At 46.6% G+C, this 16,618-nt stretch overlaps 3 protein-coding genes across 7 annotated transcripts in view; 1 reads left to right on the top strand and 2 right to left on the bottom strand.

The window, feature by feature from the left end:
• JPH2 (junctophilin 2) overlaps window positions 1-1,571 on the bottom strand; it is a 31,823-nt gene extending 30,252 nt beyond the window's left edge. Inside the window, exon 1 of the mRNA XM_032127080.1 lies at window positions 826-1,571. Coding sequence (XP_031982971.1) covers window positions 826-1,204 — 379 coding nt within the window. The 5' untranslated portion in view covers window positions 1,205-1,571. The remainder of the gene's footprint in view (window positions 1-825) is intronic.
• Window positions 1,572-4,832: 3,261 nt separating this feature from the next.
• Window positions 4,833-10,847, bottom strand: LOC116452467 (oxidative stress-responsive serine-rich protein 1-like). 4 transcript variants are annotated; one of them, XM_032127019.1, is made up of 4 exons: window positions 10,792-10,847; window positions 8,315-8,431; window positions 6,392-6,505; window positions 4,833-5,642 (listed from the first exon to the last, which is right to left on the bottom strand). In XM_032127019.1, the coding sequence occupies exons 2-4, from the start codon at window positions 8,392-8,394 to the stop codon at window positions 4,955-4,957; spliced, it is 882 nt and encodes a 293-aa protein (XP_031982910.1). In that variant the 5' UTR covers window positions 8,395-8,431; window positions 10,792-10,847; the 3' UTR covers window positions 4,833-4,954. The 4 variants fall into 4 exon arrangements, with proteins under 4 accessions (XP_031982910.1, XP_031982913.1, XP_031982912.1 ...); XM_032127022.1 differs by having other exon boundaries at window positions 8,315-8,428; window positions 10,792-10,833; XM_032127021.1 differs by lacking the exon at window positions 10,792-10,847 and adding an exon at window positions 10,170-10,462.
• Window positions 10,848-10,871: 24 nt separating this feature from the next.
• On the top strand, window positions 10,872-16,013 carry LOC116452468 (oxidative stress-responsive serine-rich protein 1-like). Of its 2 annotated transcripts, none has more exons than XM_032127023.1 (4): window positions 10,872-10,935; window positions 11,911-12,031; window positions 13,673-13,783; window positions 14,401-16,013. In XM_032127023.1, exons 2-4 carry the CDS (start codon window positions 11,955-11,957, stop codon window positions 15,083-15,085), a joined length of 873 nt encoding a protein of 290 aa, XP_031982914.1. In that variant the 5' UTR covers window positions 10,872-10,935; window positions 11,911-11,954; the 3' UTR covers window positions 15,086-16,013. The 2 variants fall into 2 exon arrangements, with proteins under 2 accessions (XP_031982914.1, XP_031982915.1); XM_032127024.1 differs by lacking the exon at window positions 10,872-10,935 and adding an exon at window positions 11,176-11,288.
• The last annotated feature ends 605 nt before the right edge of the window (window positions 16,014-16,618 follow it).

The following is a 16,618-nucleotide window of genomic DNA, read 5'->3' as shown; positions in this document are numbered from 1 at the left end:
TGCTACAGAGCTACAAAATTACTTGCACAGAAATTCTTGCAATGTTTCTAGCCCCAGAATTGCCACTAATGCAAGAACACAATTAGACCAAACATTTACAGAGCACAACAAATATCTGACTACGTGGTGCAGCTGTATAGTAGCAAGGGTTGAAAGCTTCCAAATAACTGAAGGGATTTATTTTGGGGAAAGGCGTGTGACTACATATTCTAAACAGCTCAGATAGACTCAAAACTCTTTGGCAAAGCAGATGTGCAGGCAGCCCATCAGAGGCGTGCAGGCAGTGTTTGATGCATAGGGAAAGCATGCTGTGATGCTGTGGGTGGCTTATATCTGACATGAGGACATTCACAGCTCGCTGCCTGGTGGGTGAGTGCATGGCTCGCTGCAGTCATGCACCAGCTGGGACTTTGTGGGCTGGTTCAGCCAGAAGCTGCAATAACCACTCCCCGTGGAACCAGGAGTCAAAGACCACACAAAATCAAGTTGCTTAGTGTTAACTACCAATACAGGCACTTAAGAGCAGCTTGGGGCAATGCTCCTGCTGCTCCTCCCTCGTGTCCGCAGACAGTGAGCCACGCGTGCTGCATCCAACTGGGAAAATCCGGGCACGCACACTTTGACGAGATGGCTGCACCCCAAGCTCCCCTTCTTGACTGAAGCACCCCATTGGCTCACTGTAGGACACTGTGCCTGTCTAGAGCTCACTAGTGGGGACAGGGCCAGGTCACCTCTTCAGCAGGGACAAAACATGAAACCTCTGTTGTCACAGGCTGGGTATGACGCTGTTCATCCCCCTCCCATTCCCTCTGGAGCCACCCTTACCTCCGTCAGCGTAGGTCTCGGTGCCGTAGCCATCCTGCAGGCCATTGTTCCATGTACCCTCGTACTTGGCTCCGCTGCTCATGCTCTGCCTCGCGCCATACCGTCCCTTAAAGCCATGGGTCCACTCGCCTCTGTAAACCCACCGTCCTTTGGTCTCGATTCCCAGGCCGTGCCTCTTGCCTTGGGACCAGTAGCCTTCGTAGGTGTTGCCACTGGGCCACGTGTATATGCCCACGACCTCGAAGCCGTAATTCCAGGAGCCTGAGTACTCCCCCTGGCCCTTGGGCCCGGTGCAGATGCCATGCCCGTGGGCTTTGCCCCCCTCCCAGCCCCCGCAGTAGGCGCCTCCATCATCGAAATCAAACCTGCCGCCGCTCATGGTGCCCTCCGGTGCCCCTCAGCCGGGCAGCGTTCCCAGGGGCAGCGCTCCGGGGCTCCCGCATCCCCGGAGGGAACGGGCTGGGCGCCGGGAGCGGCCGCTCCTGCCTCGCCCGGCCCGGCCGAGGGGCTGGGGCGCGGGAGGAGAGAGAAATTGGAAGAGAGGGAGGGGAGAGGGGCGGGCCGAGCCCCAGCCCCCCCGTAGGGGCAGCCGCTCCGCGCCGGTACCTGCCCCGCGGGCACGGGCATGGGCCGCCCGGGGAGCCGCCCCCGCGGCAGAGGGAGGGATGGGGGTCCCGGTCCCCGCGGCGGAGAAGGGATGGGGTCCCGAGCCGGCCGCTCTCCCCCGCCCGGCCGCCGCCCGCCCCGTCCCGTCCCGTCCCGCTCTCCTCCCCCGCCGGGAGAAAGGTCAGCGCTGCCCTAACAAGGCCATCGGATCCCAGGAGCTGCTCCCAAAAATAACCCCCCGGAGTCCGGCCCCCGCCTCGGGGCCCTTTTATGAAGGAGGGGAGAGAGACACATCCCACCCCCCCGCCGTCCCCCGCCCCGGGCAGGGATCCAGGCGGAGAAGAGGCTGGGAAAGTAAATGTCTGCTTAAAATAGAGCCTGGGAAGGGGCCGCTGCGCTCCCCCCGGGCCTGCAGCCGCTGTCCCGCTCCGCCGGAGCCCCGCGGGCTGCGGGGACGGAGCGCCCGGGACAGGTCACTCACACCGTGTGTAACTGGACAGAGGTAGAACAAGGAGTTAGAGCTCAGCCGTCACCCGAGTGCAGCGTACAGCTCACTCAGCCCCTCCGCTGCTTCCCAAGTGACTTTCCAGAGCTGCTTTACGGTAATGAAAGGAGTTCACCAGTAGCCATTTACCCCTCTCTCCCAAACAACAACAAACTTCCCAAATTTCCTTCTGTTTAACAGCCAGCAGCAGAATTTAGTCGATGTGTGAAAAAGACCACAGACAGCTGCAGACACACAGAGTAGGGACAGGACACCTTGTGTGTAATAATGTCACCAAATACAGATGGCAGAGGACGAGAAATGATAATCCAAGCCCTCTATTCTTGCAGCACACTCATCCCATTCCTAAAGACACTGTCACAGCAAGACCACGGAGAAATGACCTTCCCTTACTGACCACCATGCTGAGAAGCTGCAGGAGCTGTGGGCTGTTATCAGCCCTTCCAGGGGAGATCCCAAAACCCCCCCAAACTCTGGGGCAAAGCTGCTACAAACAGCGGTGGGTTCAGACTCGCGTAACACAGTTTTACAACTCGGACAACCTCCTCACTGGCATTTCTAGGAAGAAAAGGTACAGAGGAACCACCCAATATATAACTGCAAGAGAAGCTGTGTGTATGGACAGCACATAAACACAGAACACCTGCAGGCACAGGTGAGAAGGACCAAGTTACAAAGTTAATTACAAAGGGCTCCACTTTTATTCCGCCACAGGAAGGAATTGGCTCTTCAGTAACGGACTCTAGTGTGACTCAGAAGAGCCACTTGGCAGAACCGGCCCTCTAAAGCTTTCTTTTTAAAAAAGTCAGATTTTGAAATAGGCTCAAGTTAAATTTTTTCGTTGTTGTTTTAAACTAAGCTTTTAGACTACTTAGGCAAGTTTTCAAGGTTCTTGCTGCATGATTAAGGGCCATAAATTCACATTTTCTCAAAGCAAAACCAGAGGGTTTTGCTCTGTGGTTTCTGGGAAGACCAAAACATCTTAAAACACCTTGTACTAATAGAAGAGAAAGCATTAAGGCAGCGGTTGCAGCAATTCACGATCTTCTATTCCACAGTGTTCCAGCACTTACAAGCCCAAAGATGTCGTAACTGTCCCAAGAGGATGCCAAGTTCAGGACTATTGTAATTATTTACTTAGCAACTTCTCCTAATTGCATAGCACGGTTGTGAACTGATTGCACACTTTGTTTAAACATTAATAACTTATGCAGATTTTGGCATTTAAAGAACTCTTGCTGACCGCCAACAAACCCACACAAAATTCAGAAAGCACTGACAGTCTGTGTGCACCAAGGCACCACACAGAACTGCTCGTTTCTTCATTGTGGCAGAAACATTCCCATTCTCCCCTGAAGACTGAGCTGGCTGCAGCAGCCAGCCCTGGCCTGGGGCTGACCTCTAGTGGCACTGCTCATGTCCCTTCCCAGTCAGCTCACATCTTTCTGCTCTCTATTTTCACATCTGGATTTCAATCCACTTTAACACAGTTCTGAGCAGTGGACAGTGCATTCCTAAACCCTGCAGTACAGGTCTGTGGTCACTAATGAATGAAATGGTAAAAGCAGTGCAGTCTTCGAAGGCACTTTCAACCCCACAACGGTGCTGGGGTTGGAATTTTCATTTGAGAGCACTTAAGAATAATTATTAGAGAAATAAGGCCATCCTGCACTTTGCAACCAGTTTTGTAGACAACAGTTACCAAAAAATTGTCTTGAATTCAGAACACAGGTGGCAGAAATGCAGCTATTGAAGAGCAGGGAAAGAGATGTGGGACCCAGGTACATTCTGCACGGTGTAGGTGACACTTCAGAACTGGCAAAACAGGTAAACTTACGTGGCCACTTGTTCTAAGACACCAAGTGCTGCCACAGAAATTACAAAAAAAAAAACCAAAAAACCCACCCCAAGAGTAACACCAAATGATTTTGCAGGAAAATGTTTGTCTCCATTACTTCTCCAGACCTTACACATCAGAAAAGTTGAGGTACTGCAAATAGTAAAGACAAACCAAACACAACTTTTCTCTCCCTCGACAAATTATCTTATTTGATGGGATGCTCCTTTGCTAGACACTCATAAAAGAGACACTGGTGATGCACACTCTGTATGGAGAGCTGCTTGCTTCTGAAGCAGTAAATTCCAGGAAGAATGCAAAGCTGGACAGGGCAGCTAAAGTGATGATGGTTTAGAAAGACTGGAGTGGAGAGACAGTGCTCACGATTTCCCTACAACTGACAACTGTTCACCCCAGTCTGTGGGTCTTAATACCTGAAGGAAGGGTAATACTGGTCCTATAAAGCATGCTAAAAAAGAAGCTAAAAAAAAAACCCCCAAACTGGCAGTGTATGAATTAAAACCACTGAAACAAGCAAATGCTGGTTTGGTCACCATAAAAAGTACAGTGAGCAGAGCCCATGGCCTCCCTTTTCCTTTGGTTAACCACAGCAGCAACTCCCCCAAAGAATGCAGGTTTCTCCTGCTGCAGACAAATCTCTAAGGCCTGTTGGAAATTCCATAAAAGGTTTGCTTTCCACTTTTCCAGTAATAGTACCAAGGGGAGGATAGGAGATGGTCACACTCCTTTACGAAATAAAATCAAAGGCGCAAGCATCCAAAACCACAAGCCTGAGTCTTACAACCTGAGGTCAAAGTGATTTCAAAGAAGCTGAATGACACCAAGTGTCTCACAAGAAGAGCTCTAATCACCAAGCAATCTAGGGATTCTTCTCCAATGAAGTAAAAAGAGGATTTTGAAAACAAAGCAGAATTAAGTGTTCTGTCTCTTAAGCACAGGCAGATACGCTCTAGGTACATTTACCACATTATCTATTCCAAACTTAAATTATAATGCTGAAACTAAACTGTTTGTCCAGCTTAAATAATCAACATCAGCTGAGATGCAAAGAAGTGTTTTTATTGCAAGCACAGTGAGTAGGGAGTGGGTTGCATATTCACATTATGTGCCTGAGGGCAGATTTAAACCAGCCACCCTTCTGGTTTTAGTGCTCATTGCTGTCAGGTGTACATCATTTCTGCCATGTGAGACATTTTCTTTGGAATATACAAGTAATACTCCATGTATCCCGAAAGATCTTCAATAGTCACATCATCCACAAAGGCCCTGGCTTGCTCAGAGCAAGAGCGTGGAGAACTTGAGGGAGTTCTTGAGGGCAAAGGCTGTGAGTGATCCTCAGAAACCGTTCTATCAGGTGCCAGCGGGAGGGTGTTCTGCAAGCCAGAGAATTTGTACACTTCCATATCTTGCCACAGTTTGCACTGACAGGCTTTATCTGCACACACACATGGCTTACTCGTGTTCAGCTTGGACATAGACTGGAAGTCAGAAAGCTCCGTAGTCTTTAGGCTTGCTCTGGATACTGGAGAAGCTGCAGCTGGAGAGTTCTCCTGTGTGTTCTCTGATGTCAACTGTGCAACAGAAACTCCCAAAGGCTCAGCAGCTCCCTTCTGGCAAACGTCTGGAGCGACGCTGCAGTGTTCATGTGCACAAGCTTCCTTTGGGACTGGCATCCCAAACCCACTGCTGTCCTCCTGGGCATCAGCCTGGCTCTTCTGCACCAGCTGGCTGCATGTGGAATGTGATTTTGTGCTGCAATGGATAAACTTTGGAGGATGAAGAATTGGAGACTTGGAACGCCTGCGACGCTGGGTTCTCACAACTCCTCTCAAAGGCTTCTTCACAGACCTGCCAGGGAAAGAGACAAAAGAGAATGAAGATTCACTAAAAGACTTATTGCTGGGTTACAAGTAACACTGGGAAAAATCTCTACTGCATTTATATTGCATGCACCAGCTTTAAATTCGTAGTATTTGCTCAGGGTATTCTGCTATCTTGGAATTTGACTTTGTTCTAGTCAAGCAGCTGTATAAAATATAAAAGGGACACCACAGAAATGCATCTCAGAGAGTGGGCTTTAAAGGTTAGAAAATGAGTAAAGCATGTGAGACATGACAAAATAATCTCCACAAGAAGGACAAACACAAGAAAAGAGCACAAAACTAATGAATCAAGGGCAAAGGGTGGTTTTGTTTCAGATGAGCATGAAGTTCTGCAGAGACACTCCAGAAACCAATTCTTTGTTTTAATCTAGTTCCCAAGGCACAGTGACAGCTTCTGCAGTGTCAAACAATGACTGAAAGAGATGCATTCATGATTGTCTGATTCAAAACCAGCAGCTCACATTTGTATTGAGAAACATCTATAGATGTTTAGCAACCTAGAGGTGACCAGCATTTCCTTTCACTTCATGTAACTGTGAAGAATAGCAGTCATATATGAAGAGAAAAAGGTGGTGTGAGTATTTTAAAAAGTTCTTTAGCAAAGACAATTCAGGTCCCTTGTTTAGAGGTGCACAAACTAGAAATTGTCTACTTAACATTCCTTTTCAGTGCAGTATCATTTGAAATAGTCTGATAATCCCAAGCTTCTCTTACCCATGCCAGGTTTCCTTAGAAGCACACACATTCTTAGGCTTGGTTTCATCTGCCACTGTTCTAACTATTGTTCTGGGACTTGTCCCATCACCCACAGAGAGAGAAGCGGTCGATCTGTGAGAGACAAAATGAAGAGTTAACAGTCTACACTGGTTAGCATTGTGATTATGAAAAAATATCCTCATGCATCTTCTTTCCCAGAAAATATTGCTCCAAATCATTTAGAATATGTCTTGGAAGACCTGCCCACAAAGACCCAGATCAGAAGCACAAGTGTTGACACACTCCTATCTCCAAGGTTTGTATAAAAGACCCTTTCACCGAGCGCTGCCGTTCACAGCTCCACTGCAGATCCAACCCCACGTGTCAATGACAAACACACACAATGGCCAAATTTCAGCTTCCCAGGAGAGGGGAGGGCAGAAACACCATCACTGAAGAAACACGTCTCCTTTTCCAGAGACAAATAAGCCATTCTTTCCTAAAAATAAATGTTCTTTGGACATAAATAGACTTTGTTTAGCTGAAGAACACTTAAGCCTCTGTCTAACAGTCTGTCAACATAAGCTAAAACTCTTCATACTCCTGCAAGTTGAATCATTTGAGCCACAGAGTTCTGTCAGACCTTCAGCTTCTATTCAAGACAGGGACATTAGCAGATTTACTAAATTTTCTGGTGCTATAAATTCATTCCAGACTCTCATTTTGAAGGACTTCGAGTAAGCCCGAGAACAATTTTTTCAAGTTGTGACTTCACATATTACATTGGAATTCCCAATAAAATTATTTCCCAAATCCTATGCTAAATTAGTTTGTAAACAGGATAGATTCCCTGAAAAGCAAAAGTAAGTCCCCACACACTGATCTAGGGTAGGGTTAAGGGAATCCAAACTATTAATCAAACTAATTTCCATTTAAAGAACAATGAACACAGAACACAAGATCAAAGGCTACCAGTAAAAACTCCAAAGTGATCAAATATGCCCAGCTGGAGGATGGTATTAGAGATACTGAAGAAATGAAAGGTAATTAATTACTAATGAGTTTAACTACTTAAACAAAAAGATAGTTTTAGAAGCCCATCTACTCACAATCTCAGCTCTGTGGTAATTCTAGTTACCACCATGATCTTTACATGCTGCTTTACCTACTCTTTCATTTCAGTGACAGTGTAATTGCATCACTGACAACAGCTTACTGGAAGACAAGATTATACAGGTAATATGCAATCGTGCACATTTGTCAGCAGAAAAAAACATTATATGGAAGCCTTTCTTTACTTAAATTCAGGTAAAAATTATCATTACCAACAGAAGACACATGGTGCTTGTGTTCTGCCACCTGGGACAATGAAGTTAAGTGTCTTGTGTCAAATGTCCACAAACCAAGACAACACAAAAAGTATTCTTTCCCATTTAGAGATTTTGGTTATAAATAGCAATTTTGTGACAGCAATGAAAATAGCTTGTGTGGGAATCATGCACTGAATCAAATGCTCTCCCTTACTGACATGGAAAGAAAGTTTCTCTCCTGGGAAAAGATGTGATTTTATTCTCATGACAGGCCTTCAGAGCCATGGCAATACGCTAACTTCAACAGCAGAGTTCTAGTCCTATGGACTTTAGTACTGGTAACCTCTGGCAGACAGACTCATGCCAAAATTCATTTCAAGCACATTGTCAGCTGCTGATGATGGTGAGGTTTCCTTCAAGCCTGTTGCAAGCTGACAGCAATCAAATTACAATTCCTTGAGAAGTACAGTCTGCACGTAGTGAATTTATTTCAGTCTGTTCCACTACAATGAAGGCTTTCTGTGCCTAACCTTTCACAATTACCTCATTCCCTCAAATTTCACAGCAAGGGTGTTGCCTTTGAGTCCATCTGTAAGATGTTAAGTCTGTGCCTCCCTGTGGCGCTACCTACCCAGCTGTGTCAACTCTCAGCTTTTTGAAGGCTGTCTGCAGGCTTTCCTCTTCTCCATCCTTAGCTTCTGATTTCATCATTGGGATGGCCAGAAGGTGATGGAATTACCATGTACTGCTACAAGCAGAAAAAAGACATATGAAAATAAGGGCCAAATCCTTGTTAAAAACATTAGTTGCCCAGCAGCGCTGTAATACATGAAAATAAACTCAAAATAGCACAATGAGCACACAAAGCTGAGGTCATTCTAGTAGAACATTTTTGAAAGCTGATTCAGAACAAGCTTTATGATACCCAAGAATGAAACAAACAGTCTCTTGTACAACTGTAGGTGAATTAACAATTCAAAGTCAAATCTGGTGTCAACAGCATCTTGCACATACATTACAGTACAGCCAGGCTCTTCCACTTGTCTTACAGCGCTACCAGAATAATTGTAGAGGAGGTGAAAGTGAGAAGGAACAACACCATTAGAAACAGCCAACCTTCTACAACTCTTATTTCCAAATCTGGGGCTCAGTGTTACACATACACTTTAAAAAAACCCAAACGAAGAGATTTTTCTTAAAACAAGATAAAGTTTTAAGCCAAACAAAACTTTTTGACCTTATGTCTAGGTTCCAGCAAGAGTTATACAGTCCTATCAGAACATGGTATTTTGGTTGCCAATAGCTGTTAAAATTTTCCAGTATCAGCTCGTGAACAAGTACAAAGGCAAACAAATACAAAAAGCAATCAGAAAGCCTTGCTTTAAATAAATAAAAAAAATTATAAAAACCAGCTGATGTATTTTATCAACCCTGGCCATCATTTAATTTAGCTACAAAGGATCTAAAATCTTTCTAAGTTTGATGCTCTTTGGGCTTGCTGGAGGTCAGGCACTAGCTGTTTATGCCAGGGTCTAGACTTTCCAGTCCTGTTTAACATCTTCATAAATAACCTGGATGATGTGGCAGGGTACCCTCCCCACATCTGCTGATGTCACCAAAGTGGGACCTTGACAGGAACCTCATGAACTTCAGCAAAGGGAAGTGCAAAGCCCTGAACAAACTTTTTTTGTAGCAAGGAAAATAACTCTCTCTTCACCGAGACCTTTTTATCTGCAGCTCTGCAGCTCAGTTACTTATGCAGAGGGACGGGGGTAATTTTTGTTCCCTCACCCCCCCATTCCAGTTGGAGGTGGCAGCTCTCCCCACTGTTGTTCTGGCTGCTCACTGTGCTGTGACTTCACCTGGATGCCCTGGATTGCAGACAGCAATTATGACACACACAGAAGGATAATGTATCATAACAATTTCAAGGCACATGTTGTCCAATGAGTCAGACAGGGAGTAAACAGGAGAGAAAGAAGCTTAAAACACTGACAACATGATGCTCATCTGAGCAAGTTGCTATTTCATATTTTCTCTTAGCCAAATACTACTGCTGTGGTGAAACAGATGGTCCCTACTTCACTTCGTTTTTATTCCTTGGCCCCTCAGTCATCCCTAGATGATTCTTTAAACTGAAAAAAAAATCAGGCTACGTAATTTTTTTTTTAAATAGCAAACTCCTGTATTACATAACCTCAGCAGGAAGATAAGGGTAAAAAGTTTATAAATCACTGTACATTACTCAAAACAGAGTAACAGTTTTTAGACTAAATATTTTATCATGGTGTCCTTCATCACCAACATTGCAAACCTCAAAACAATGAAGAATTTATTTAGATAAAAGCCTACTCACTGGGTGATAAATAAGCTCAAGCATTTTAGACGCACCAGCCAACTAGCACCAAAAAAAAAAAAAAAAATTACTGTGAAACCCAGCCAAAGTTTACCGTGTCAAAAAACACATTGAAACTTACGTTCTTTACCTCCCAGGAAAACACCCATCTTCCCTGTTCCGTTTTATTTTCAGCTATTTTCCAGCCACACCGCACTACAAACCCAAGCGAGCGCAGTGCCGGTCATCCAGCACGGCTCCCGCGGTGACGACGGGACAAGGCACGGGCACCTCCATCCACGGCGGGCTAAGGACGGGCACGTAAAGGGATGGCCACAAGCTCCCGGGCGTTCCGGGCCACGGCCCCAGGGGGCAGCACACGGGCCGCGGGACAAGAACTTTTCTATTTTCAATTTTTATAATTTTGCATTTTTTAATTCTGTATTTTTAACCGCTCGGAGTTCCCTCCCCAGCCCTTCCCGCCCGCACGACGGGGAGCCCCAGCAGCCCCCGCCGCTACCCCGCGGCCCAGCTCCGCGGCTCGGCCGTGACTCAGCACCGCCCGCGCCCCGGCGGGGCTCGCCCAGCGCCCTCCGCCCTCACTGGGGGACCGGCGCCGGGAACCGCGCGGGAAAGTCTCGCCGCGGGGACACGACGGCGCCCACCGGCCCCGGCCGCTGGGGGAGCGAGGGGCGATCCGCGCAGGGCAACGGGACAAGGACGGGGACGGGGACGGGGACGGGGACGGGGACGGGGACGAGCCCCGCACTCACCGCGCTCCGCGGGCCGAGCCCGCCGCCTCCCGCCGCCCCCCCGGAACCGCCGCCGCTCGCGCACGCGCACCCGGCGGGGCGCGCCCCCGCGGGGCGGTGACGTCACGTCCTGTTGTGCTGCGCGCCCCGGGCAGGCGGCGGTGGGTGAGTGACGGCCCCGGGACCCCCGCGCCCTCCGCGCCCCCGCGGGCCGGCTCTGCGCGGCCGGGGGACGCCTCAGGGGCGGCTGCGGGGTCGGGGGGGGGAGCGGAGGGGCCGCCGCGGCTCTTCCCGGCTCTTCCCGGCGGGGCGGCGAGGGCAGGCCCCGGGGCAGGTGGCGGAGCGGGGCCGGCGCTGGGCTGCCGCGGCTGCGGAGCCTCCGGCGGGCACGGACAGCGGGGGTCTGGCTCGGGTCTGGCTCAGGCCTGGCGCTGGGCCCGGCCCCTCGCCCGTGCCCTGTGCTGGGGCGGCGGGGCTGTCACGCCGGACAGTGCCCGGCCGCCCCCGCTCTGCTGCCGGTGAGAAAAGGCTCGGGAGGGATCTCAGCAAGGTGTGAAATGCCCGAAGGGTGGGCACAGAGGGGAAAGTCAGGCTTTGCTCACTGGTGCCGGGGGAGCGGACCAGAGGCCATGGGCACACACTGAAACCCTGTCTGAGCGTAGGGAAACGCGTTTCTCTGAGGGTGGTTGAGCACACGCTGTCCAGGAAGGCTCTGGAGTCTTCCTCCTTGGGGTTATTCAAAGGCTACCTGGACATGGTCCTGGAAAACCAGCTTGGGGTGGCCCTGCTTGAGCAAGGGAACTGGACCTCCAGAGATCCCTGCCAACCTAAACCATTCTGTGACTCTGTACCTTCCTGAAGCTCTGCTTCAAGTGCCGTGCTCACAGCTCAAAGTTACGCAGGTTGCCAGGTTCTGTATCATCTGTTCACCCATTGATAAAAAGACACTTTTTGACACAGGCTGGGCTTGTTCTGAAAAACTCAGGCTTTGGAGTTCACAGTGAAAAGCCCAGGGCAGGTCTGATCAGAAGGCAGTGATACTGCCCACTGAAGAACGAGCAGCCATCACGGTGTCAGTCGGTTTTGTACAGACCATCTGTGTTCACACCTCAGCATCAAATCCCAATTTCTGTGTTTCAGTTTATTCTATATGGCACGGTTGGTTACCCACTGAGAGCACATCAATGGACTTGGAAACTAAAGATGAAGAGGAAGAGAGTCTACAAACAGCATTCAAAAAGCTGAGAGTGGATGCAGCAGGGTAAGTGAGCAACAAAAAAGGCAATGTAATTTTTCAGGGTTTTATTACATATTTGTGTTTGTTTTCTATTATTTTAGTTTCAAAAAGAAGAAGTCATTCGGTGAAAGGTTCTTTGCACTCTCTGAACTGCATCCCTTCAGATGAAATGCAGTCATTATAACTGTCTAATATGCAAAGCAGTACATTATTACAGACTAATTTTGACTAATATCCAACTGAAATCACACAGTGACTGCATGGAAACATGAAAAGACTCACCCAAAGCAGTGAACCCCCTTTTAACTGTTGTAGCTGTAGTCACCTGGTGTGAGGCAGAATTTGTTTGTCTGTTCCTGTAAACAGTGATGTCTGCAGCCACATTATAAGCCTTATTTAGTGCACAAAATTTTGCTTGGAAAGCATCTGGAGTACAGCATCAACACCTTGGAGTGTGCTGGGGAGTCCAGCCTCACTGGGAAGGGTCAGGCTAAATATGAACTCAGAGCATTTCTGATTTCAGGGGATTTTGTGGAGTAAAATGTCTGCAGACATTCGTACACTAAAAACTTACTCAGTAAGACACTGGGTGTGCTGATAATAAAAATTATGCAGTGTAGCACTCTGTGAGACAGTTCACTTGAAGTCTTTTGGGAATTCACAGACACAAGAGGAAGCTTTGTGTTGACAGTGTTAACCTTGTGAATTCAGCCCCACAGCCATCAACACTGTGAATTCAGGACTTCCTCTGCATGTGGAAATATATTTTGCTTTGCTACTTGTTCCCTCTACTTCAGGAGGTCTTCTTAGCAATGTGGAAAAAAATAGCTGTTCTCTATCAAGGAACTGTGGTTATTAATCATAACACTTTTGATGTAGTACCACTGGCAGACTGTGTGGGCTTCTGGTTGATTCCTGATGACATTTTAGGCATAAAAAGATCTTGTTTTGCAGGCGTGTATTGTGAACAGCTCAAGTCTTGTGACTAATCCCTTAAGATCAACTTTGGGCAGAGTGTTTGAGCTCTTTACTAGAATTTCGCCTCATTTCTTACCATTTCTGATCCCATGTTCCAAATCATACCTGCAGCCATTGTAAATATACATTTATGTGTACAGATTTATGTGCTGAGGCATTTATGTTTGTCATCGGTACCTCCAAGGTCAGATGCTTTTTTCATTCTATGCTTATCTCAAAAATTCAGTAAAAACTAAATAAATCAATCAGCAATCTGTCCTTGTCTGTATCTCATTCACTTCTCCACTGACTCCCCCTCAGCCTGCTGCTCTGGGTGCCTGACTTTGTATTTCAGAGTAGTAGGAGACTATCTTTAATGACTATTGTCTGACAAGAATGTTTGGAACCTGAATTTACATTCCTTTAATGTGTCATTTTAGTACAAATAGGGCATGACATCAACCTCTGGGCATTTTGGCTGCCTTTCATTTCATCTCACCTATCTTTAGCCACTTGACGAGGCCAGTATAGTAAGAGGGGTCAGCTAAATCTCTGCAAGGCCCTGTTTCTACCCACTGACTACAGAGGGAGTCAATGCAGCAAATTTGACTGGCTTAGCTGAGCATGCAAAGCACACAGGCTGAATGTGGGCCTCTGGAGCCATATGTTCAGGCATTTCTGTGATGTGGCATTTCCCTTTTTACTCAGATGTATTGCGGCTCTGTCCGTGGGCGATGGGACAATTCTCAGAACGATGACAAGAGCAGCCGTAGATGGAGCCAAGCAGCAGACTGTCAGCTCCAAGGAAGCGTGGCATGGGTAAAATATGAGACATTGAACAGTTGCAGGCTGCTTTCAATGCGAGTTGTTGATTAATTGCTTAAAGATATCTTTCCTTTCTATCACAAAATGTTTCCATGACTGGTATGTTGTTTTTAAGGGGATTTCATTAAAGTGTTTAAAAACAATATTGCATCTTCTCCTAGGGTTCCCAAAACTTTCTTTTCCATTGATTTTATTAGTAGTACTTTTCTGCAAGTCTTAAACCTTTGCAACCCACTCTCACCTCGCTCTTGGGTTCTTTTATTTCTTTTGAAGTACTTGGATATGCAGTGTGACTCTGTCAGCAGCTCCAACTGATCCAGGTTCTGCACTACAGTTCAGTTTGGGATGACAGAGTATCATTTGCTTAAGGCAGAAGATTTGGGGGGAAGCACCTTGAATAAGGGTTCCTTGTATGTATCTTTTCTTTGGGGGAACCCAAAATTTCTTCAGAATCTTCCACGGTTCCTGTCAGAGATTGTAAGTGACCAGTCATCTGGTATTTGCAAGCAGAAAAATAATCTTGTAAAATGTTTCTAGTCACGTTTTAGAGCTTCCTGAGCTGTAGTGTAGATTCTGGAGTTACCCAGTTGCTCGCCTGTTGAACCCTGCAGGTGTGTGAGAAAGCCTTCCCGAGGATCGGCAAGGGTCCCGCGGCGCCGGCGCTCCAAGTCTCCGGTCCTGCACCCTCCCAAGTTCACATATTGCAACATGAAAGCCAACAACCAGCTGAAACACAAAACCCAGGCAGACACTTCGAAGGGTGTCATCAGCTCCGATGTTTTTGTCCCAGCAGAACATGGTACGAAGGACGGGCAGGATTCTCACCTTGAGGCCAGTAACGACAGAACTGAACCGTTGGAGGCTTTCACCGCCGAAGAGCCTTTGCAGAAGCCAGGGGAGAGTTGCCCTGCTCTCTCCTCATCCTTTGAGAACAGCTTGCGTTCTAAGCAAACCTCAGATTTCCAGTCCTTATCCATGCTTAGCAACGGCAGGCAGTGCCCTTGTACGGACAAGAAATGCCAGTGCAAGCAGTGGCGCACCATGGAGGTGTATTCCTTCTCCGGCCTGCGGAGCGTCCTGTCCGAGTGCGAGAAGGCGGTCCTGGGAGTCCATGCCCACTCCCTCCAAAACAGATCCCCCTGTGGGACAGCCTCGTCAAGCTCCCCGAGGTCTTGTTCTGAGCAAGCTCGAGCCTTCGTGGATGACGTGACTATTGAAGATCTTTCGGGATACATGGAATACTACTTATATATTCCCAAGAAAATGTCTCACATGGCAGAGATGATGTATACTTGACTGTAAGCAATAGAGAATCCTGAAGCAGAGTTTGTTACAATGGTTGGGCTAATTGCCTTGTCAGTGCCATGTTTTCACTGTTGTGTGTTTGATTAAATGTTTCTTTGCCTCATACAGTTTAGTTTTCTAATAAAATGAAAAATTAAATATAGTTTTTGAGCTTAGTTCTAAAAAGAATGCACTAAAGTCTCTGAATACCTTAACAAAAGCACTCTAGATCAAATGAACTCTGTTTGGTTTTTGGTTTGTGCTGTGGATATAGAAGCTCTGTATGCTGTTTTCACTATGTTTTGGAAAAAAACAAAACCAAAAAACTTTTCATTTTTTTCTGATAGTTTGAAGTGTTTGGAAGGTTAATGTTTCTCAGTACTTAGAGAAAAGTTTCACAGTTACAGCTCTATCCTCTTCATCCTGCTCCTGAGAGAACGATGAGAAGGCATTCAGCATTTTGGATAGGATGAATCTCCTTTCCTTGAACACTAGCTGGCTCCTTTTTTAGTTGGATCAAATTGTGAATGCTTCTTCCTTACAAATTTTTTGGGAGGTCCAGAACGTGCGGGTGTGGGCTTGGACCCTTCCTTAATCTAACTCGCTCACTCTTAAGCAGTTCTATTTTTCTGCAGATAAGTGAAGCTCTTAGAAGTAAAAATATATTTTGTTATTTGTGCTTTACAGATGGAATAATATAGGGGGGAGTGAAGCAGGCTACCAGGTATCTGTGGTCTCACAGAAGTGGAGAGGGTGGAACCATCTATACAGGATGTTTCTGAGCACATCTGATACACAAAGTGGTGTGGAAAGGGGTGAACAAGAAGTGTGTATCATCCTGGCTTCGTGCTGTAGAGCTATGGCATTCCTGCTGGTTGAAAATACTGCAATAAAAAATTTGTTGCTGAGACTTGCATTAATAAATGTTTGTCAAAACCCAGCAATTTAAAGTCTGAATAATTTGACTTATACTCATCTTCTCTCAAGACCTTTTTGTTGAACAAAACCCACCAAAACAAAAAAAACTAACAAAACTTTGGTTTCAGTGTCAGCTGTACATGGTCAACAACCATATCTGAGTAAAGTACTGTAATTTTTACTTACACGCTGAAAAATGAGTGGTCAGCAAGCCAAGGAGTCACAAGCAGTTGTGTAAAAATAGATGATGGCAGATGTGGACAGTTGGCCTCGTATTCTGTGCTGAAGAAGGCTCAGACATTCTAGATGATAACCACTGGAGATTTTATTCTACCCATCCATAATACTTACACTGTAAGTCCAGGAAGCTGAGATTTAAAGTCCAAATCAAAAAACATAAGAATACAACTAAAACGAACTTTGCTCTTAAGTTTCATGCATGTATTTAGCATTCAGTATTTGCTCTTACTCAAATTAAATGTAGCTGTTTTCTACATTTTCTCCTGTCACCTCCCTCCTTCAGCACTATCCTGCAATACCCACATACACTCTGGGTTTTCTTCACTTTCTCTTCTTTCTCCTTACAGAAAATCTGGTGTTATATGTACTTTGCTTTTACACATAAAT

The sequence above is a fragment of the Corvus moneduloides genome, chromosome 17, assembly GCF_009650955.1.
Source record: "Corvus moneduloides isolate bCorMon1 chromosome 17, bCorMon1.pri, whole genome shotgun sequence".
Taxonomy (NCBI): Eukaryota; Metazoa; Chordata; class Aves; order Passeriformes; family Corvidae; genus Corvus; species Corvus moneduloides.
Note: the sequence above shows the minus strand (reverse complement) of the source record. Positions and strands in the feature narration are given on the sequence as shown.